The following is a 14,681-nucleotide window of genomic DNA, read 5'->3' as shown; positions in this document are numbered from 1 at the left end:
GTGCTCACAAAATTGTTGGCAGAATCAGACCCAGCACATACAACACAACTCCTGGGATAAACAGGAAGAGTGGAGTGCCAACTAGATGCTGACTCATAAGTGTCCTGGTTAATATTGGTGTTATTGGAAGAGATGGGGGGGGGGTTTAATAGTAAGCAAAATATTTGAAAATCCATCACAGATGTTAGCACTACCCCAATGGGATCTGTTATATCAGAAATACAAACTTTGGCCTCATTTACCCTCGCTAAAACAGAATCCTTAGTAGATCTTTTTTCTCCAAGATGTTGTTTGTGTATCTCAAGAAATGTTCTGAATATATTCATTTTAACCATAAAACCTGACTTCATTTCTGCTGTTTGCACCCTGTCTGTTCTCCTGTCATTAACATTCCAGTAAACAATTTGACAAGCAGGAATTTTCACAGCACCAGCACATTTTAAGCAAATATAAGAGAACAATCATAGAAGGATAATTATGAATTTACAATTGTCAATATCCACACTGGATTTTAAGAGCTGTACTTGCACAATCAGTAAACAGTCAAAATTAGCCAACAAAACAAGAATTTTGAATACTCCTAGTGACTTGCTCACAATCAATCTACAGATCAGAAATAATTTGTAGAAATTATAATTAATATGGTGAAGAAATTTGAATAGCAGTTAAGCTTGTTGAGGAAATTCACAAACAGAAAAGAGTCTACATTCATTTAATTAATAATTCACTGTGAAATAATTGCTCAGGTCTTAATAATAATTCAACAGGCAGATTAATAATTCAGGCACAAACAACATTCACTACTTCACATTACTTCAGTCATACTTAGATTTAAAAAAATAACATAAAATAAAAACAATTTATAATAATTAAATTTCACATATTTAAGTTACTCTTTCCCCTTCTTAACTGCAAAAGCAAATTACGTAATCAAAAGAAACATCTTATATTTGTTAATGATAATTAATAAAATAATTAAATGTGCATAAAGACATTTTAAAATAACGTATTGTATAGTTAAAGTGTCTTATTAAATGGCAACAATCACAACGTGTCAAAAGAGGCATTAAATGCCATTAACATAAGAGAATGTGTTTAACTTATTGGATGTGTAATTTATTATATTTTTAGAGAAAACTGTGGGAATCCTTATCTTGAAGCTGAATTGTATAAACACAGTGGGGATCCACATTTTGAGGTAATAAAGATTCAGTTGATGATAAGGGTTAGATTTTCAAAGACACAAATGGAAGACAAGTGCCTAATTCTCCTTGCCTTTGACAATCTCACCCAAAGAATACTATTCAAAAGAAGTTCCTTATCTACTAGATTCTGAATATGGACTTGTAACAAATACAGTGGGTATTTATCTTTTTGTGCCCAGATATGTGTGCATAATTCCTGCAAAGGCTAATGGAAGTTTCATACACATACTGAAGCAGAAAAAATCCTCACTTCAGTGTGTATACTATATAATATAAAAGCCCGTGGTATATCCTGTCACCTTCTACTTGACTGAAGGTCAGAACTCCCCAAATGTGTAGTTATATACCCTGCTAGTGGATGCCCTATAACAAGGTTCTCCATTTCCTACAGCTAGTTCTTCTTGAGTTCAAATAGTAGGGCCCTTTTTTAGGAGAAGATCATGGGTTTTATCCCCCTTTATTGTTTGTGTGGAGTTGAACTGACAACTGTGATTTCTGTATATAAATACAGCCATAGATTCATTACTCCATTGATTTACTGTTTACTCTCATTTTTTTTCCTAAAAAGACACATATATGGAATTTGTGAGCATGCATTTTATTAAACTAGATCCGAATAAATACTGTCCCACATTTGTCAAATGGGTATTAGAAAACACTTCCCAGTTATTCAAGATTCTCATATAGCCAAGGTTTTATCATACCACTGGCTATTTCCCTCTGTCATTTTCTTGTAAATTATGAATTAAATGAAGTATATTTTTCTGTAGTAATAAGGTAACTGTCCAGAAAATGGACATTTATAAAACAAACAGAACCAAAACTAAGGAACATTATAAAAAGGACATTTTCATTCTATGGTGACAGATATTTTTATTCACTCCAAAATAGTTTTGGGGATGAAAATAAGTTCCCCTGTAAAGACACATTTTCATTAGGTGGGAGTTTTAGTGAAAAACAAAGTTGGGAACAGATAAAGCTGCATAACTTAGACTCTTTTTCTGTATATGTACCATTATCAAAATTCCTGTAGACACAGGAAATATGGGAGCACAGTTTAACCTGACTGTGGACTTAATTATTAAACATCTTGGACTAAAGGCAGGCCTGGCCAAAGCAGGTGCTGCTCCATTGGATTTGGTCCCTTGTGCATTGACACCCATATCACTGTTACATTTGTACTGATTTTACTTGATTGGATATTACTAAAAGGCATCACCTAGAATCTATCCAAGGTATTTATATGGCACCCTTTACCATAGTATTTGAGCACTTTACAATCTTTAATTCATTTATTCTCACAACACCCCTCTGTGAAAAGGAAGTACTATTATCTCCATTTTACAGATGGGGAACTGTGGCATTAGAGAGGCTAAGGCTCAGATTCTCAGGTATTTAGGCTCATATCTCCAATTTAAATTAATGGGAGTTAGGGGCATAAATACTTTTGAGGATCTGGGCCTAAGCAACTTGCTCAAAGTCACATACAAACCTGCGGTGAGGCAGGGAATAGAAACTGGGTTTTGTGAGTTCCAGCCTAAGGTCCTATCCACTAGGCAATCCTTCCTCATAATTAAAGTTGCTAATAAATTTACAAGTTTTTAATTGTCTTCCACTTTGGTTCTTCTTTTGAAACTAATAATAGTCTTAAATACTTGGTACTTGTAATGTACTTTTTATAAAGATTTAAATAAACTTTCATTCATTCCCATTGATCAAGAAACATGCAGTTGTGAGGACAAGATCCAGTCCCTACTGACCCTCTGCTGGATGGGGCATTGGTGTGAGAACCACAGAAAATTTCCCCATGTGGCTTCATTGCTCTTCCTGGTTGAAATTCAGTCTTTGACTTATCCCACCCTAGTATGTTCGATTGGCCTGTCTGGCTTCTCTTGTACTGTTGTCAAAATATAGCATATCATGATGTATTTGTTGTGTTTTTCTCGGGATTTACCAGGAAAGCACAACAAATTAACAATTTTTGACAATGTATATGATATTTTGTAGTTTCAAATTGCATATGCCACAGTACAATGGAGACCACACTATAGTTACTAGTAATACTGAAAACAAACTTTTTCAGAGCCCCCATCAAGGAAAAGTTTGTTAACACTTTATTTTTCATGTCTCCCACTCCTTATTCTCCATGACTTCAAAGGATAGAAACTTCTCCTGAATTACAGGTGTGATGGTACTGTTGTAAGTTTGCCATGCCAAGTATTTGTGATGACAAAATAGTAAACTCCATGGTGTATCAGGATCTCTACTTCCACTATGTCATATATGACACAAAAAGGATATTTACCATTAGAGTTTAAAAAATGAATGGATACTTCCTTCAGTAGCTGCAGTAGTTGTTCTGTTGGCTTGCCTGATCAATGGTACAATGCCCTTTAAACCAGCCCATGAAGTCAGACAAGTCAAGGGCATTGAATTAGTGACTCGCATATCAAAGATAAATCTGTTCTTGACATAAGACTAGATGTGGGAGGCAACAGGACTTTCTTAGGCCACAGATAAGCCATCGTGTTTACAGAGTTAATTTTGAAAAAAAGACCACTGTTGCTTAGCAACTGATTTAGAAATGTCTTTTTTAAACAAATAGTGTTGTAAGACTATATTGACTATGAAAACAATAGTGTAGGCAGATACTAATCTCTGAGCCCCTCAAATTGTTGTTCTTACTGGTAGCAAATATTTGTTTCAAAAGTTTCTTGTAAATGATAAACTAAATATAATGTTGTCACCTTACCTTGGGATCAAGCACGTTCTTAATAAAGATAAATGTGTGAGACACTCTTAACTGTTTACATCAGTCTTGTAAACAGCACTGCAAAATGTGTGCAAATGATAACTTGTTCTGAATAATGATTAATAAATATTTCTCCTGTGGTTAGAATTTCCAAAATTCCAGCTGTAATTGGTTTGCAGAAAATAAAACAGATTCCTGCATATTATTGTCAAGACACTGGCCTGTAATAATTACCGCTGAACTGATTTTTTTTTAAAGACCTGGGACGTAATTCATCCTTAATGTAAATTTGCTGGAACAAATGAAATGACCAGAGATGTGAACTTGGCCTTTGGTCTTTTAAAGCTACAGGAACAAACTTTGGCCTTTTGAAAATTTGCACCTTTGTCACAATGTTTGCATAGTACTTCTTCGTGGGTCAAAAGAACATAAGAATGGCCCTACTGGGTCAGACCAAAGGTCCATCTAGCCCAGTATCCTGTCTTCCAACAGTGGCTAGTGCCAGGTGCCCCAGAGGGAATGAACAGAACAGGTAATCATCATGTGATCCATCCCATGTCGCTCATTCCCAGCTTCTGGCAAACGGAGGCTAGGGACACCATTCCTGCCCATCCTGGCTAATAGCCATTGATGGACCTATCCTCCACGAATTTATCTAGTTCTTTTTTGAAACCTGTTATGGTCTTAGCCTTCACAACATCCTCTGACAAGGAGTTCCACAGGTTCACTGTGCATTGTGTAAAGAAATACTTCCTTTTATTTGTTTTAAACCTGCGGCCTACTAATTTCATTTGGTGATCCCTAGTTCTTGTATTATGAGAAGTAGTAAACAACACTTATTTATCTACTTTCTCCACACCAGTCATGATTTTATAGACCTCAATCATATCTCCCCTTAGCCGTCTCTTTTCCAAGCTGAAAAGTCCCAGTCTTATTAATCTCTCCCCATACGGAAGCCATTCCATACCCCTGATAATTTCTGTTGCCCTTTACTGAACCTTTTCCAATTCCAATATATCTTTTTTGAGATGGGGCAACCACATCTGCACACAGTATTCAAGATGTAGGAGCACCATGGGTTTATATAGAGCAAACATGATATTTTCTGTCATATTATCTATCCCTTTCTTAATTATTGCCAGCATTCTGTTTGCTTTTTTGACTGCTGCTGCACATTGAGTGGACGTTTCAGGGAACTATCCACAATGACTCCAAGATGTCTTTCTTGAGTGGTAACAGCTAATTTAGACCCCATCATTTTATATGTATAGTTGGGATTATGCTTTCCAACGTGCATTACTTTGCACTTGTCAACATTAAATTTCATCTGCCATTTTGTTGCCAAGTCACCCAATTTTGAGAGATCCCTTTGTAGCTCTTCACAGTCTGCCTGGGTCTTAACTATATTTAGTAATTTTGTATCATCTGCAAATTTTGCCACCTCACTGTTTATTCCTTTTTCCAGATCATTTATGAATATGTTGAATAGGACTGGTAGCAGAACAGACCCTTGGGAAACACTACTATTTACCTTTCTCCATTCTGAAAACTGACCATTTATACCTATCCTTTGTTTCCTAACTTTTAGTCCGTTACCAATCCAATCCGTGAGAGCACCTTCCCTCTTATCCCATAGCAGCTTACTTTGCGTAAGAGCCTTTGGTGAGGGACATTGTCAAAGGCTTTCTGAAAATCTAAGTACACTATACCCATTGGATCCCATTGGTCCACATGCTTATAGATTGGTGAGGCATGGTTTTCCTTTACTAAAACCATGCTGACTCTTACTCAACAAATTATGGTCATCTATGTTTGACAATATTGTTCTTTATTATAGTTTCAACCAGTTTGCGCGGTACTGAAGTCAGGCTTACAGGCCTGTAATTGCCGGGATCACCTATGGAACCCTTTTTAAAAATTGGAGTCACATTAGCTATCCTCCAGTCATCTGGTACAGAAGCTGATTTAAATGATAGGTTACAGACTACAGTTAGTAGTCCTGCAATTTCACATTTGAGTTCCTTCAGAACTCTTGGGTGAATACCATCTGGTCTTGGTGACTTATTGCTGCTTAATTTATCAATTTGTTCCAAAACCTCCTCTAATGATACCTCAATTTGGGACAGTTCCTCAGATCTGTCACCTAAAAAGAATGGCTCAGGTTGGGAATCTCCCTCACATCCTCAGCCATGAAGACCGATGCAAAGAATTCATTTAGTTTCTCCACAATGGCCTCATCGTTCTTGAATGCTCCTTTATTACCTTGATCGTCCAGTGGCCCCAACTGGGTGTTCCTGCTTCCGATGTACTTAAGAAAAAATTTGCTATTACTTTTTGAGTCTTTGGCTAGCTGTTCCTCAAATTCTTTTTTGGTCTTCCTAATTGTATTTTTACATTTAATTTGCCAGTGTTTATGCTTCTATTTTCTTCACTAGGATTTAACTTCCCCTTTTTAAAGGATGTCTTTTTGCCTCTCACTGCTTCTTTTACTTTGTTGTTTAACCACGGTGGCTCTTTTTTGGTTCTCTTACTATGTTTTTTAATTTAGGGTATACATTTAAGTTGAGCCTCTATTATGGTGTCTTTAAAAAGTTTCCATGCAGCTTGCAGAGATTTCACTTTTGGCACTGTATCCTTTAATTTCTGTTTAACTAACCTCCTCATTTTTGTGTAGTTCCCCCTTCTGAAATTAAATGCTACAGTGTTGGGCCATTGTGGTGTTTTTCCTGCCACGGGGATATTAAATTTAATTATATTATGGTTACTATTACCAAACAGTCCAGCTATATTCACCTCTTGGACCAGATCCTGTGCTCCACTTAGGACTAAATCAAGAATTGCTTCTCCTCTGGTGGGTTCCAGGACCAGCTGCTCCAAGAAGCAGTCATTTAAGGTGTCAAGAGACTTTATTTCTGCATCCCATCCTGAGGTGACATGTACCCAGTCAATACGGGGTTAGCTGAAATCCCCCATTATTATTATTATTGAGTTTTTTATTTTAATAGCCTCTCTAATCTCCCTGAGCATTTCACAGTCACTATCACCATCCTGGTCAGGTGGTCGGTAATATATCCCTACCGCTATATTCTTATTATTAGAACATGGAATTTCTATCCATAGAGATTCTACGGTACAATTTGATTCATTTACAATTTTTAATTCATTTGATTCTACGCTTTCTTTCACATACAGTGCCATTCCCCCACTGGCATGACCTGTTCTGTCCTTCCGATATATTTTGTACCCTGGTATTGATTATCCTCTTTCCATCAAGTTTCTGTGATACCTATTATATCAATATCCTCATTTAATATGAGGCACTCTAGTTCGCCCATTTTATTATTTACACTTCTAGCATTGGTATATAAGCACTTTAAAAACTTGTCTCCTTTCAGCTGCCTATCGTTGCACAATGTAATTGAATGGGACTCTATTTTATTTGACTGTTTCTGATCAAACCCAGCCTGTATTTTATCATTTTCCATTCTCTCATCCTCACTAAGACATAGAGATTCTCTGTTAATAGATCCTCCCCTAAGGGATGTCCGAAACGTGTTCCTCTGCATCTGCCGGCTTTCCCCCAGCCCTTAGTTTAAAAACTGCTCTACAATCTTTTTAATGTTAAGTGCCATTAACATTAACAATCTGGTTCCATTTTGGTTTAGGTGGAGCCCATCCTTCCTGTATAGGCTCCCCCTTTCCCCAAAGTTTCCCGAGTTCCTAATAAATCTAAACCCCTCCTCCCTACCCCATCATCTCATCCACGCATTGAGACTCTGCTGTTCTGCCTGTCTAACTGGCCCTGCGCGTGGAACTGGGAGCATCTCAGAGAATGCTACCATGGAGGTCCTGGACCTCAATCCCTTACCTAGCAGCCTAAATTTGGCCTCCAGGACCTCTCTCCTATGTTATTGGTACCTACATGTACCATGACCACCAGCTCCTCCCCAGCACTATACATAAGTCTATCTAGATGTCTCAAGAGAACTGCAACCTTCACACTAGGCAGGCAAGTCACCATGCGGTTCTCCCAGTCATTGCAAACCCAACTATCTATGTTTCTAATGATTGAATCGCCCATTACTAATACCGGTCTCTTTCTAATAGCTGGAGTTCCCTCTCCCGGAGAGGTATCCTCAGTGCAAGAGGATACCACAACATCATCTGGAAAGAGGGTCCCAACTATGGGATGGTTTCCCTCTGCTCCAGTTAGATGCTCTCCTTTCCTGGGACTTTCATCCTTCTCAACAGCACAGAGGCTGTCAGACTGGGGGTGGGACCGTTCTACTGTCTCCCGGAAAGTCTCATCTATGTACCTCTCTGTCTTCCTCAGCTCCTCCAGTTGAGCCACTCTGGTCTCCAAAGCCCGTATATGGTCACCAGATACATATTTTCCCTGGAGTGCCACCATGCAGAGGAACTGTCTTATAGCAGGAATTTCAATTCCTGAGGATTTTGGCAAAACAGCTGAGATTGTAAATTCCTCAGGGTAGGGGGCTTGTCTTTTTATTTACTTGTATGACTATGGTGCTATATGAATAAATAATAATAGTAATACATGACCATTAACAAGATAATCTCCCCCGCCACCTACGACCCTAGCTGACTTTTTTGGATTCTTTGGAGAAAAACAAATACTCTATGAGTTTCAAATAAAGGCTTCCTTTAAAAAAAAATATTTAGTGTTACTAGGTGTAATGAATATAGTATCACATAACAATGCAGTTTTCCTTTCAAAATTGCTTATTGTGATCCTGAGATTAAAAACACTTCTCCCTGTCCACATTACTCTGGCTTGTTTCATACATAAAGTTTAATATATTACAACTCCTGTTAATTAGAAAAACTCTACTAAAATATTTCTCTGCATTCTACAAGAAGATTAGAAAGTTGGATGAAGTTTTATAAAATCAAACCTAAACTCAGAAACCAATACTCCAGAGACATTTCTCATTTTGGAATTGTCAACATGCTTTTCAGCATTCTGATCCTTATGACAGCTGCTCAGTGAAATACATGTATCTTGTAGAAAGCTAACTATTGCACTCTTCTGTTCAGTATCTGTAATTGCAGTTGCTATGTTCCCATGAAGTGAGCTGTAGCTCAGGAAAGCTTATGCTCAAATAAATTTGTTAGTCTCTAAGGTGCCACAAGTTCTCCTGTTCTTTTTATGTTCTGACGGTTAATAGCTCCATGCAACAATTGTTTATACAAAGCATCTGTGCCATCACATGGCTAGGTATATTCATCAAGTGATCCCCGAAGACTGAGGAGTGGAAATGACACAATGTAGCCTGGCTAAAACACGTTGCGCCATCCGTTAAGTTAAAGCTGCCTAAGTGTGTATCTTCTAAACAGCCTTTTTCAGTTGTTTATTACACTTTTTTGTTTTAAACCATCTGGCTGAAATGTTCAGGCTAGTCTCTAAGTGTGTGCGCTTTAAAGTTTCACACCCTGGGGTAGAAGAAAGTGTGTGTGGTCTTACTCCATGGCAAGTGGAGCGGGAGCCGTAAGAGTCAGACTTTGATCCTATATTACATTGAAGCTGCTTCTCAACCTGTTTTGAAGTGATCTGTAAAAACTGCCAACACGTTTGCAAAGCATCGCTCCCCTCAAGAGCTTCTAACACAGGCTCGGGGTGCGCATTTCAACCGGCTGGAGCTTCGCGGGGGCAGGCGTTGCTCCGTCCCAACGAGTCCCGTCCAGCCCGGCGGGCAGGGGAAGTCCGCTGGCCCGCGGGGGCGGGTTCCAGGAGCTCCGGGGTGTGGGGCGGCAGAGGGCGCTCCTGGAAGCTCTACCGCCCGATCTACAGGCCTCGCCGACAGCGGCTCGCTCCGCAGTCCGCAGCGGGCTCGCCCTGGGCCCAGCACGCGCGGCGAGCGCAGTGCCGCCGCAAGGGGCGCAGACAGCGCTCGGCAGGCCAGGCTCACCTGAACTCAGGGGCCCTATACCACGGCCCCTCGCCGCGTGTGTAGTTTGCTGTGGGCTAGAGACATTCATCCATTCGCAGCGCCCAATGCCCCTTGCCGTGTCCAGCGCTCTCGGCGTAGCAGCGTCAGAAACGGATCCTGACACCTTCCACCCCCCGCTCTGGGCACCACGCGGGGAGCGGAAGGACTCGAACCCGTAGCTCCCCAAGCAGCGCGATCCGCCCCCGTCCCCTCAGCGCTGCCGGGTCTCGCTCGATGGCGCATGCGTCTTTGTCAGCACGTCAGTTCCGGGGCAGTCGGGCAGGCGCCGGAAGTGTCTCCATAGCGGACCGGGCAGGCGGTGCGCGGCCACTCTCTTGCTGCGGGCAGCGGGCACCATGGTGGAGGTGAGAGAGCGGTCTCGGCCCGCCCCTGTGGGTGGGGCTGTCGGGCCCTCGAAACCCCAGCGCCCAGGGTGAGGGGCTTGCCGCTGCCGACGCGAGGAGCGCCCGGCCCGGAGAAGCGGGCGGGGGATTCCGGCCTCCCACTGCCCCTGAAGCTGCGATTAGCCCCCTCCCCCGTTTCCGGTATGCCCCGAGGTGGGGTTTGTTCCGCCCGGCGGGGGGATGAGCTGAGCCGCAGGCCGAGGCGTGGGGGCGAGGCTGGGACCCCGCATCCCCCGTGGGACCGAACCCGCCCGCCGCCAGCCTCGCGCAGCAGTGGCGGTGAACCGGGCTCTGGGGCAGCTGCCGGTCGCCCTTGTGGTGCGTACAGTAACGAGGGAGGGGACCAGTGTGTTGGGTCCCGGTCGGGGGGGTTGCCCCTCGCCCCAGGGTACCGTCTGCACGAAGCGAAGGCGCCTCGGAGGCCGCTGGTCGCTGGCAAGTTACAGCAGAAAACGTTCCCGTTTTGAACCCTTCGGGGAAGGTGTCGCCGCCCTGCTCCTTGGCAGCAATGCGAGCACCCCTGGGCTGCCCTGTCAGCTTTAAAACCGACAACGAGTCTGCCGGTCTCTCTGGTCATTGGTCTCTGTTGACATTATCAATGGGTTTGACAAGTGGTTAAGATTATGCTGTGGCGTTTATATAGAGGTCTTGCAGGTGAAACTGGACAGAAAGCCACTCACTTCACATAGGTCACATCATCAGATAATAAGTATTAGCTGCCATAGATCTCAAAGTACTTTACAAAAGCAAGTATCATCATCAAACATAGGAATTGCAGTACCGGATCAGACCAGCAGATTATCTGGTTAATCCATGTTGTAGAGTTATATTTAGGCTTGGCAGAATTAGATTTTTGTTCCATCATTTTGACAGATAATATCCATTTTTTATTTGTATTTCATTCCTATTTTTATCCATATACATTTTCACAGTTCCAGGAAATTGTGGGTGGAGAGTCAGACAATAATTATTTAATGACCGTAGATGTTGATTCAAAAAGTTAAAGCTTGATAATAGTTAAAACACACATTGTCAACATCACATGTCAAAATATAGGAAGTAATATCCTTAAATCACACTCTAATAAATTCACAAGCAGCATTTTTATTTTGCCTATCTATGACTTTTTTTTTTGTCAATATATTGTGCTTCTAAACTAAACAGTCCTAGACTTTGCAGTCTATACATGCTTTTAATCTGTTCTGTCCATCCATCTCTGGGCTCCTACTTCTATATTTTTTGAGGTTAGGTGACAAGAACTGAGCCCTTTATTCAAGGTGAAGAGTACTGTCAGTCCCCATTTTACAAGTGGGGCACATGAGAAAGATTGTAATTTGTCCCAAGCTAAACATCGGATCAGCGAGTGAACTAGGAATAGAACTATAGTTTCCTGACTCTGGGTCCATGTTCCTCTCATTGGACTATAGTTACTCCAGTATCTATTATAATTCTTGTTTCTGTTTTTAGTTTGGTTTCAATTCCCATAGTAAAAGAAACTAATATATGCTTTAGTTGCCATTATTTTCATAGCACTTATAAAGGACACATTTCTTAAGTGTTGATGAAAGAGAGATATAGTGTAGATGGTACTAAGCACGTCACTCAGACATTCCTAATGTTTTTGAATCTTGATCTCTGTCTGCGAATCATGGCCCTCTTCCTGGGTCTTCGGGGAAGAGAAAATGCTAATACAGTTGTGGTAGAAAAACTAACATTTGATATTAGAATTACCATTAAAGTTTTGTTAATCTGTTTATGAGTTCTTGTTCACAGCTCAATAATGTTCTAGACCTTTTCTTTTAAAAACAAAACACTTTGATTAATTAAATGAAAACAAGTGCTACTGATTTTGAGCCCAGAATAACACCTCTGTACAGTTTTCTGATCAGAGGCATACACAAAGGTGATATAATGTACATGGCACTTTATAAATCTTTTTTTTCTTTTGCTTGTTTATCTAGGCAATAAAATAAAATTTATAGGGAGTTCTGCTCTGTGACTCACTTGCTTTTTGGCTGCTTATAAAAATGGAGCTGGCAAGCATGAGTGAAAAGCTTTTTTGTTTGTCTTCATTAAATTCACCTATGTGCCTATAGTTGGAAACGCAGAATGTTGATCAGAGTTTTGGCTAGTTATTTTTGATCATCACAGTATCCCATGAAAGGGAGAAGTAGTTAATTATTGATTTAAATTTGGAGATGAAACTCTCTCTCACCAAATTATATTTTTTAGCACTCAAGCACAACTGTGTACTTTAGCAAACTAAACAGAGTCCATTTCTTACATACAGAAGGCAAGAATCACTACTGCAATTTTCATTGCCATTTTCAGGTTTTTAATTAAATTCTTGCCACATGTATAATTAAATGTATCTTCTCTGCAGGAAGTGCAGAAACACTCTGTGCACACATTAGTGTTCAGATCCTTGAAGAGAACCCATGATATGTTTGTGGCTGATAATGCAAAGCCTATACCATTAGATGATGTAAGGTAAGAACAGCCATCATAAAATAATTGGTATGTCTAAAAACGTTAATGTGAGGCAGGCACTCCTTTGCAACTGTTTCTAGCGCTGGCTGAAACTCAGGATTTCCAGTTCACTTCAAATTTGGTTTCATTTAAAAATTTTTGAATTTGGTCCAATTCTGATTTAATTATAAACTGAAAATTCCCCTAAAAATTAGTTTTGGAAACACCTACACATGGTGTTTCTAAAACAAAATATGAATCTGGGGAGAGGCAGCTGCTGTCTGAAATTGACATTTAGTAGTGCTGAAACTGACAAAAATATCATTTTCAGTCAGCAGCTGCTGGGTCTGTAGTTCTGGGGCTGCTCACCATGAAGAGTGCCCTTGGACCAGTGACCTCCGGGCTTCCAGACTCCTAGCCAGCTAGCCTGAGAGTCTGGAAGCCCTGGGATTCCTGGTCCCAGGGAAGTCTTCATGGTGGGGCTCCCCAGATCCACGAAGTGTGGAAGCCAGTACCAGGACCTCCAGGCTCCCAGCTCCATAGCAAGCTGAGGCTCCCAGAGCTTACAGGTTCCCTGCTGTGAAGCCAGGAGCCTATGTTCTGAGAGCCATCCTGGCTAGGTCTGGAGCTTACAGGGCTGTCTGGCTCTCAGCTCTGTGACAAGGACTTAGACAGCCTTGCCATGGTGGGGCTGCCATGGAGTTGTGGACCCTGGAAGCCTGGGATCGCCAGCTCTGGGGCAGCCTGCATGGCGTAACTGCCATGGAGCTTCAGACTGTGGAAGCTCAGGGACCCCAGCAACTGCCAGATGAGCTGGTGGGGAACCAGGCAGATTTCTGTAAGAACCCTTTTCTGCAAAAGGTAGTTGAATCTGGTTCACTTCTGTAAGACATTTCAGGCTTGGCAAAATAGTTTCATTGAAAAATTTCTGACTAGCTCTAATTGTCATCCAAGTCTGATAGTGTACATTCAGACTCTTGGGCAAAACTGCTATCTGGTGATAATGAAAGGAAAATATTAGCATAGCTAATATTTAAAAATATTTTAAAAATAAACATTTTTAAATTAATAATATATTAGAAGATCAAGATTTAATATATTTTGTTGTTTTCTTAAACAGCCACAAATTAAAGATGTCAATCAAGCTTCGCACAGATTATGCTTCTGTGCTGCACATGCCTATTCTGAAGGAAAATTTTAGAGAGAAGGATTCTCCGAATACAGGGGATCTCTATGGACATAAACAGTATCCTGCAAATCAAGGTTAGTGTGCCATTACTAGTTAACCAAAATTAAATTTCAAGATCGCTATGATATAACCTGAGGGAAATATTTGTAAGGAAAACCTCTATTTTTCATTGTCTTATATTCTACTGGCGTATGTCCATACAACATAAACTGTTTGGAACAGGGAAGGTGTTTATCTGTTTGTGATACAATGTTATGCAAATAATAAGATTCAAAAACATAATGGGTATTTCATGTAGGTGGCAAAGAGAAAACAAGACTTTGTGTTCTTCTAGTTTGCCACCAATGGTGGTGGTAAAGAATGTGTGATAAGAGTGATATAGAACTTTTTCAACTGCCTTTAGATATGTAGGTATCGAAAATATCCTATATTTAAGTATGAATTACTCATTGAAGGAGGAATCCCTTTTCCCTTTCTGTTAAAAACTCTTCTAGTGGCACATGAAATGTTCCTTAAGATTTTTTAACTTCTGGTTGATCCCTTCTACTGTGACATGTTGCTCTTTTCTCAAGAGTACCTCACATCTTCATACTGTAGTTGTGATTTTCTTTTCAAAAGATCTTGCTTGAAAACCTTCTGAGAGAGTGACAGGTAGTGAGAGAGGCTGGCATGGTGAGGACTCTCTTAAGAAGAGAAGGAAAAAAAAGATTG

At 40.6% G+C, this 14,681-nt stretch overlaps 1 protein-coding gene across 2 annotated transcripts in view; it reads left to right on the top strand.

Annotated features, from left to right (window-relative positions):
* Nucleotides 1-8,853: 8,853 nt before the first annotated feature.
* The window catches only part of PLRG1 (pleiotropic regulator 1), a 28,649-nt gene continuing 22,821 nt past the window's right edge, over nucleotides 8,854-14,681 (top strand). The window contains exons 1-3 of one of the 2 annotated variants that reach the window (XM_084626928.1): nucleotides 8,854-10,273; nucleotides 12,696-12,802; nucleotides 13,902-14,044. In XM_084626928.1, coding sequence (XP_084483054.1) covers nucleotides 10,265-10,273; nucleotides 12,696-12,802; nucleotides 13,902-14,044 — 259 coding nt within the window. In that variant the 5' untranslated portion in view covers nucleotides 8,854-10,264. Of the gene's footprint in view, nucleotides 10,274-10,333; nucleotides 10,454-12,695; nucleotides 12,803-13,901; nucleotides 14,045-14,681 lie in introns of those variants that run through there. The other variant, XM_084626929.1, reaches the window with a different exon arrangement.

Source organism: Lepidochelys olivacea (genome assembly GCF_965140295.1).
Source record: "Lepidochelys olivacea isolate rLepOli2 genome assembly, chromosome: 4".
In the NCBI taxonomy this organism is placed as follows: Eukaryota; Metazoa; Chordata; order Testudines; family Cheloniidae; genus Lepidochelys; species Lepidochelys olivacea.
This window is presented reverse-complemented; position numbering and strand designations above follow the sequence as displayed.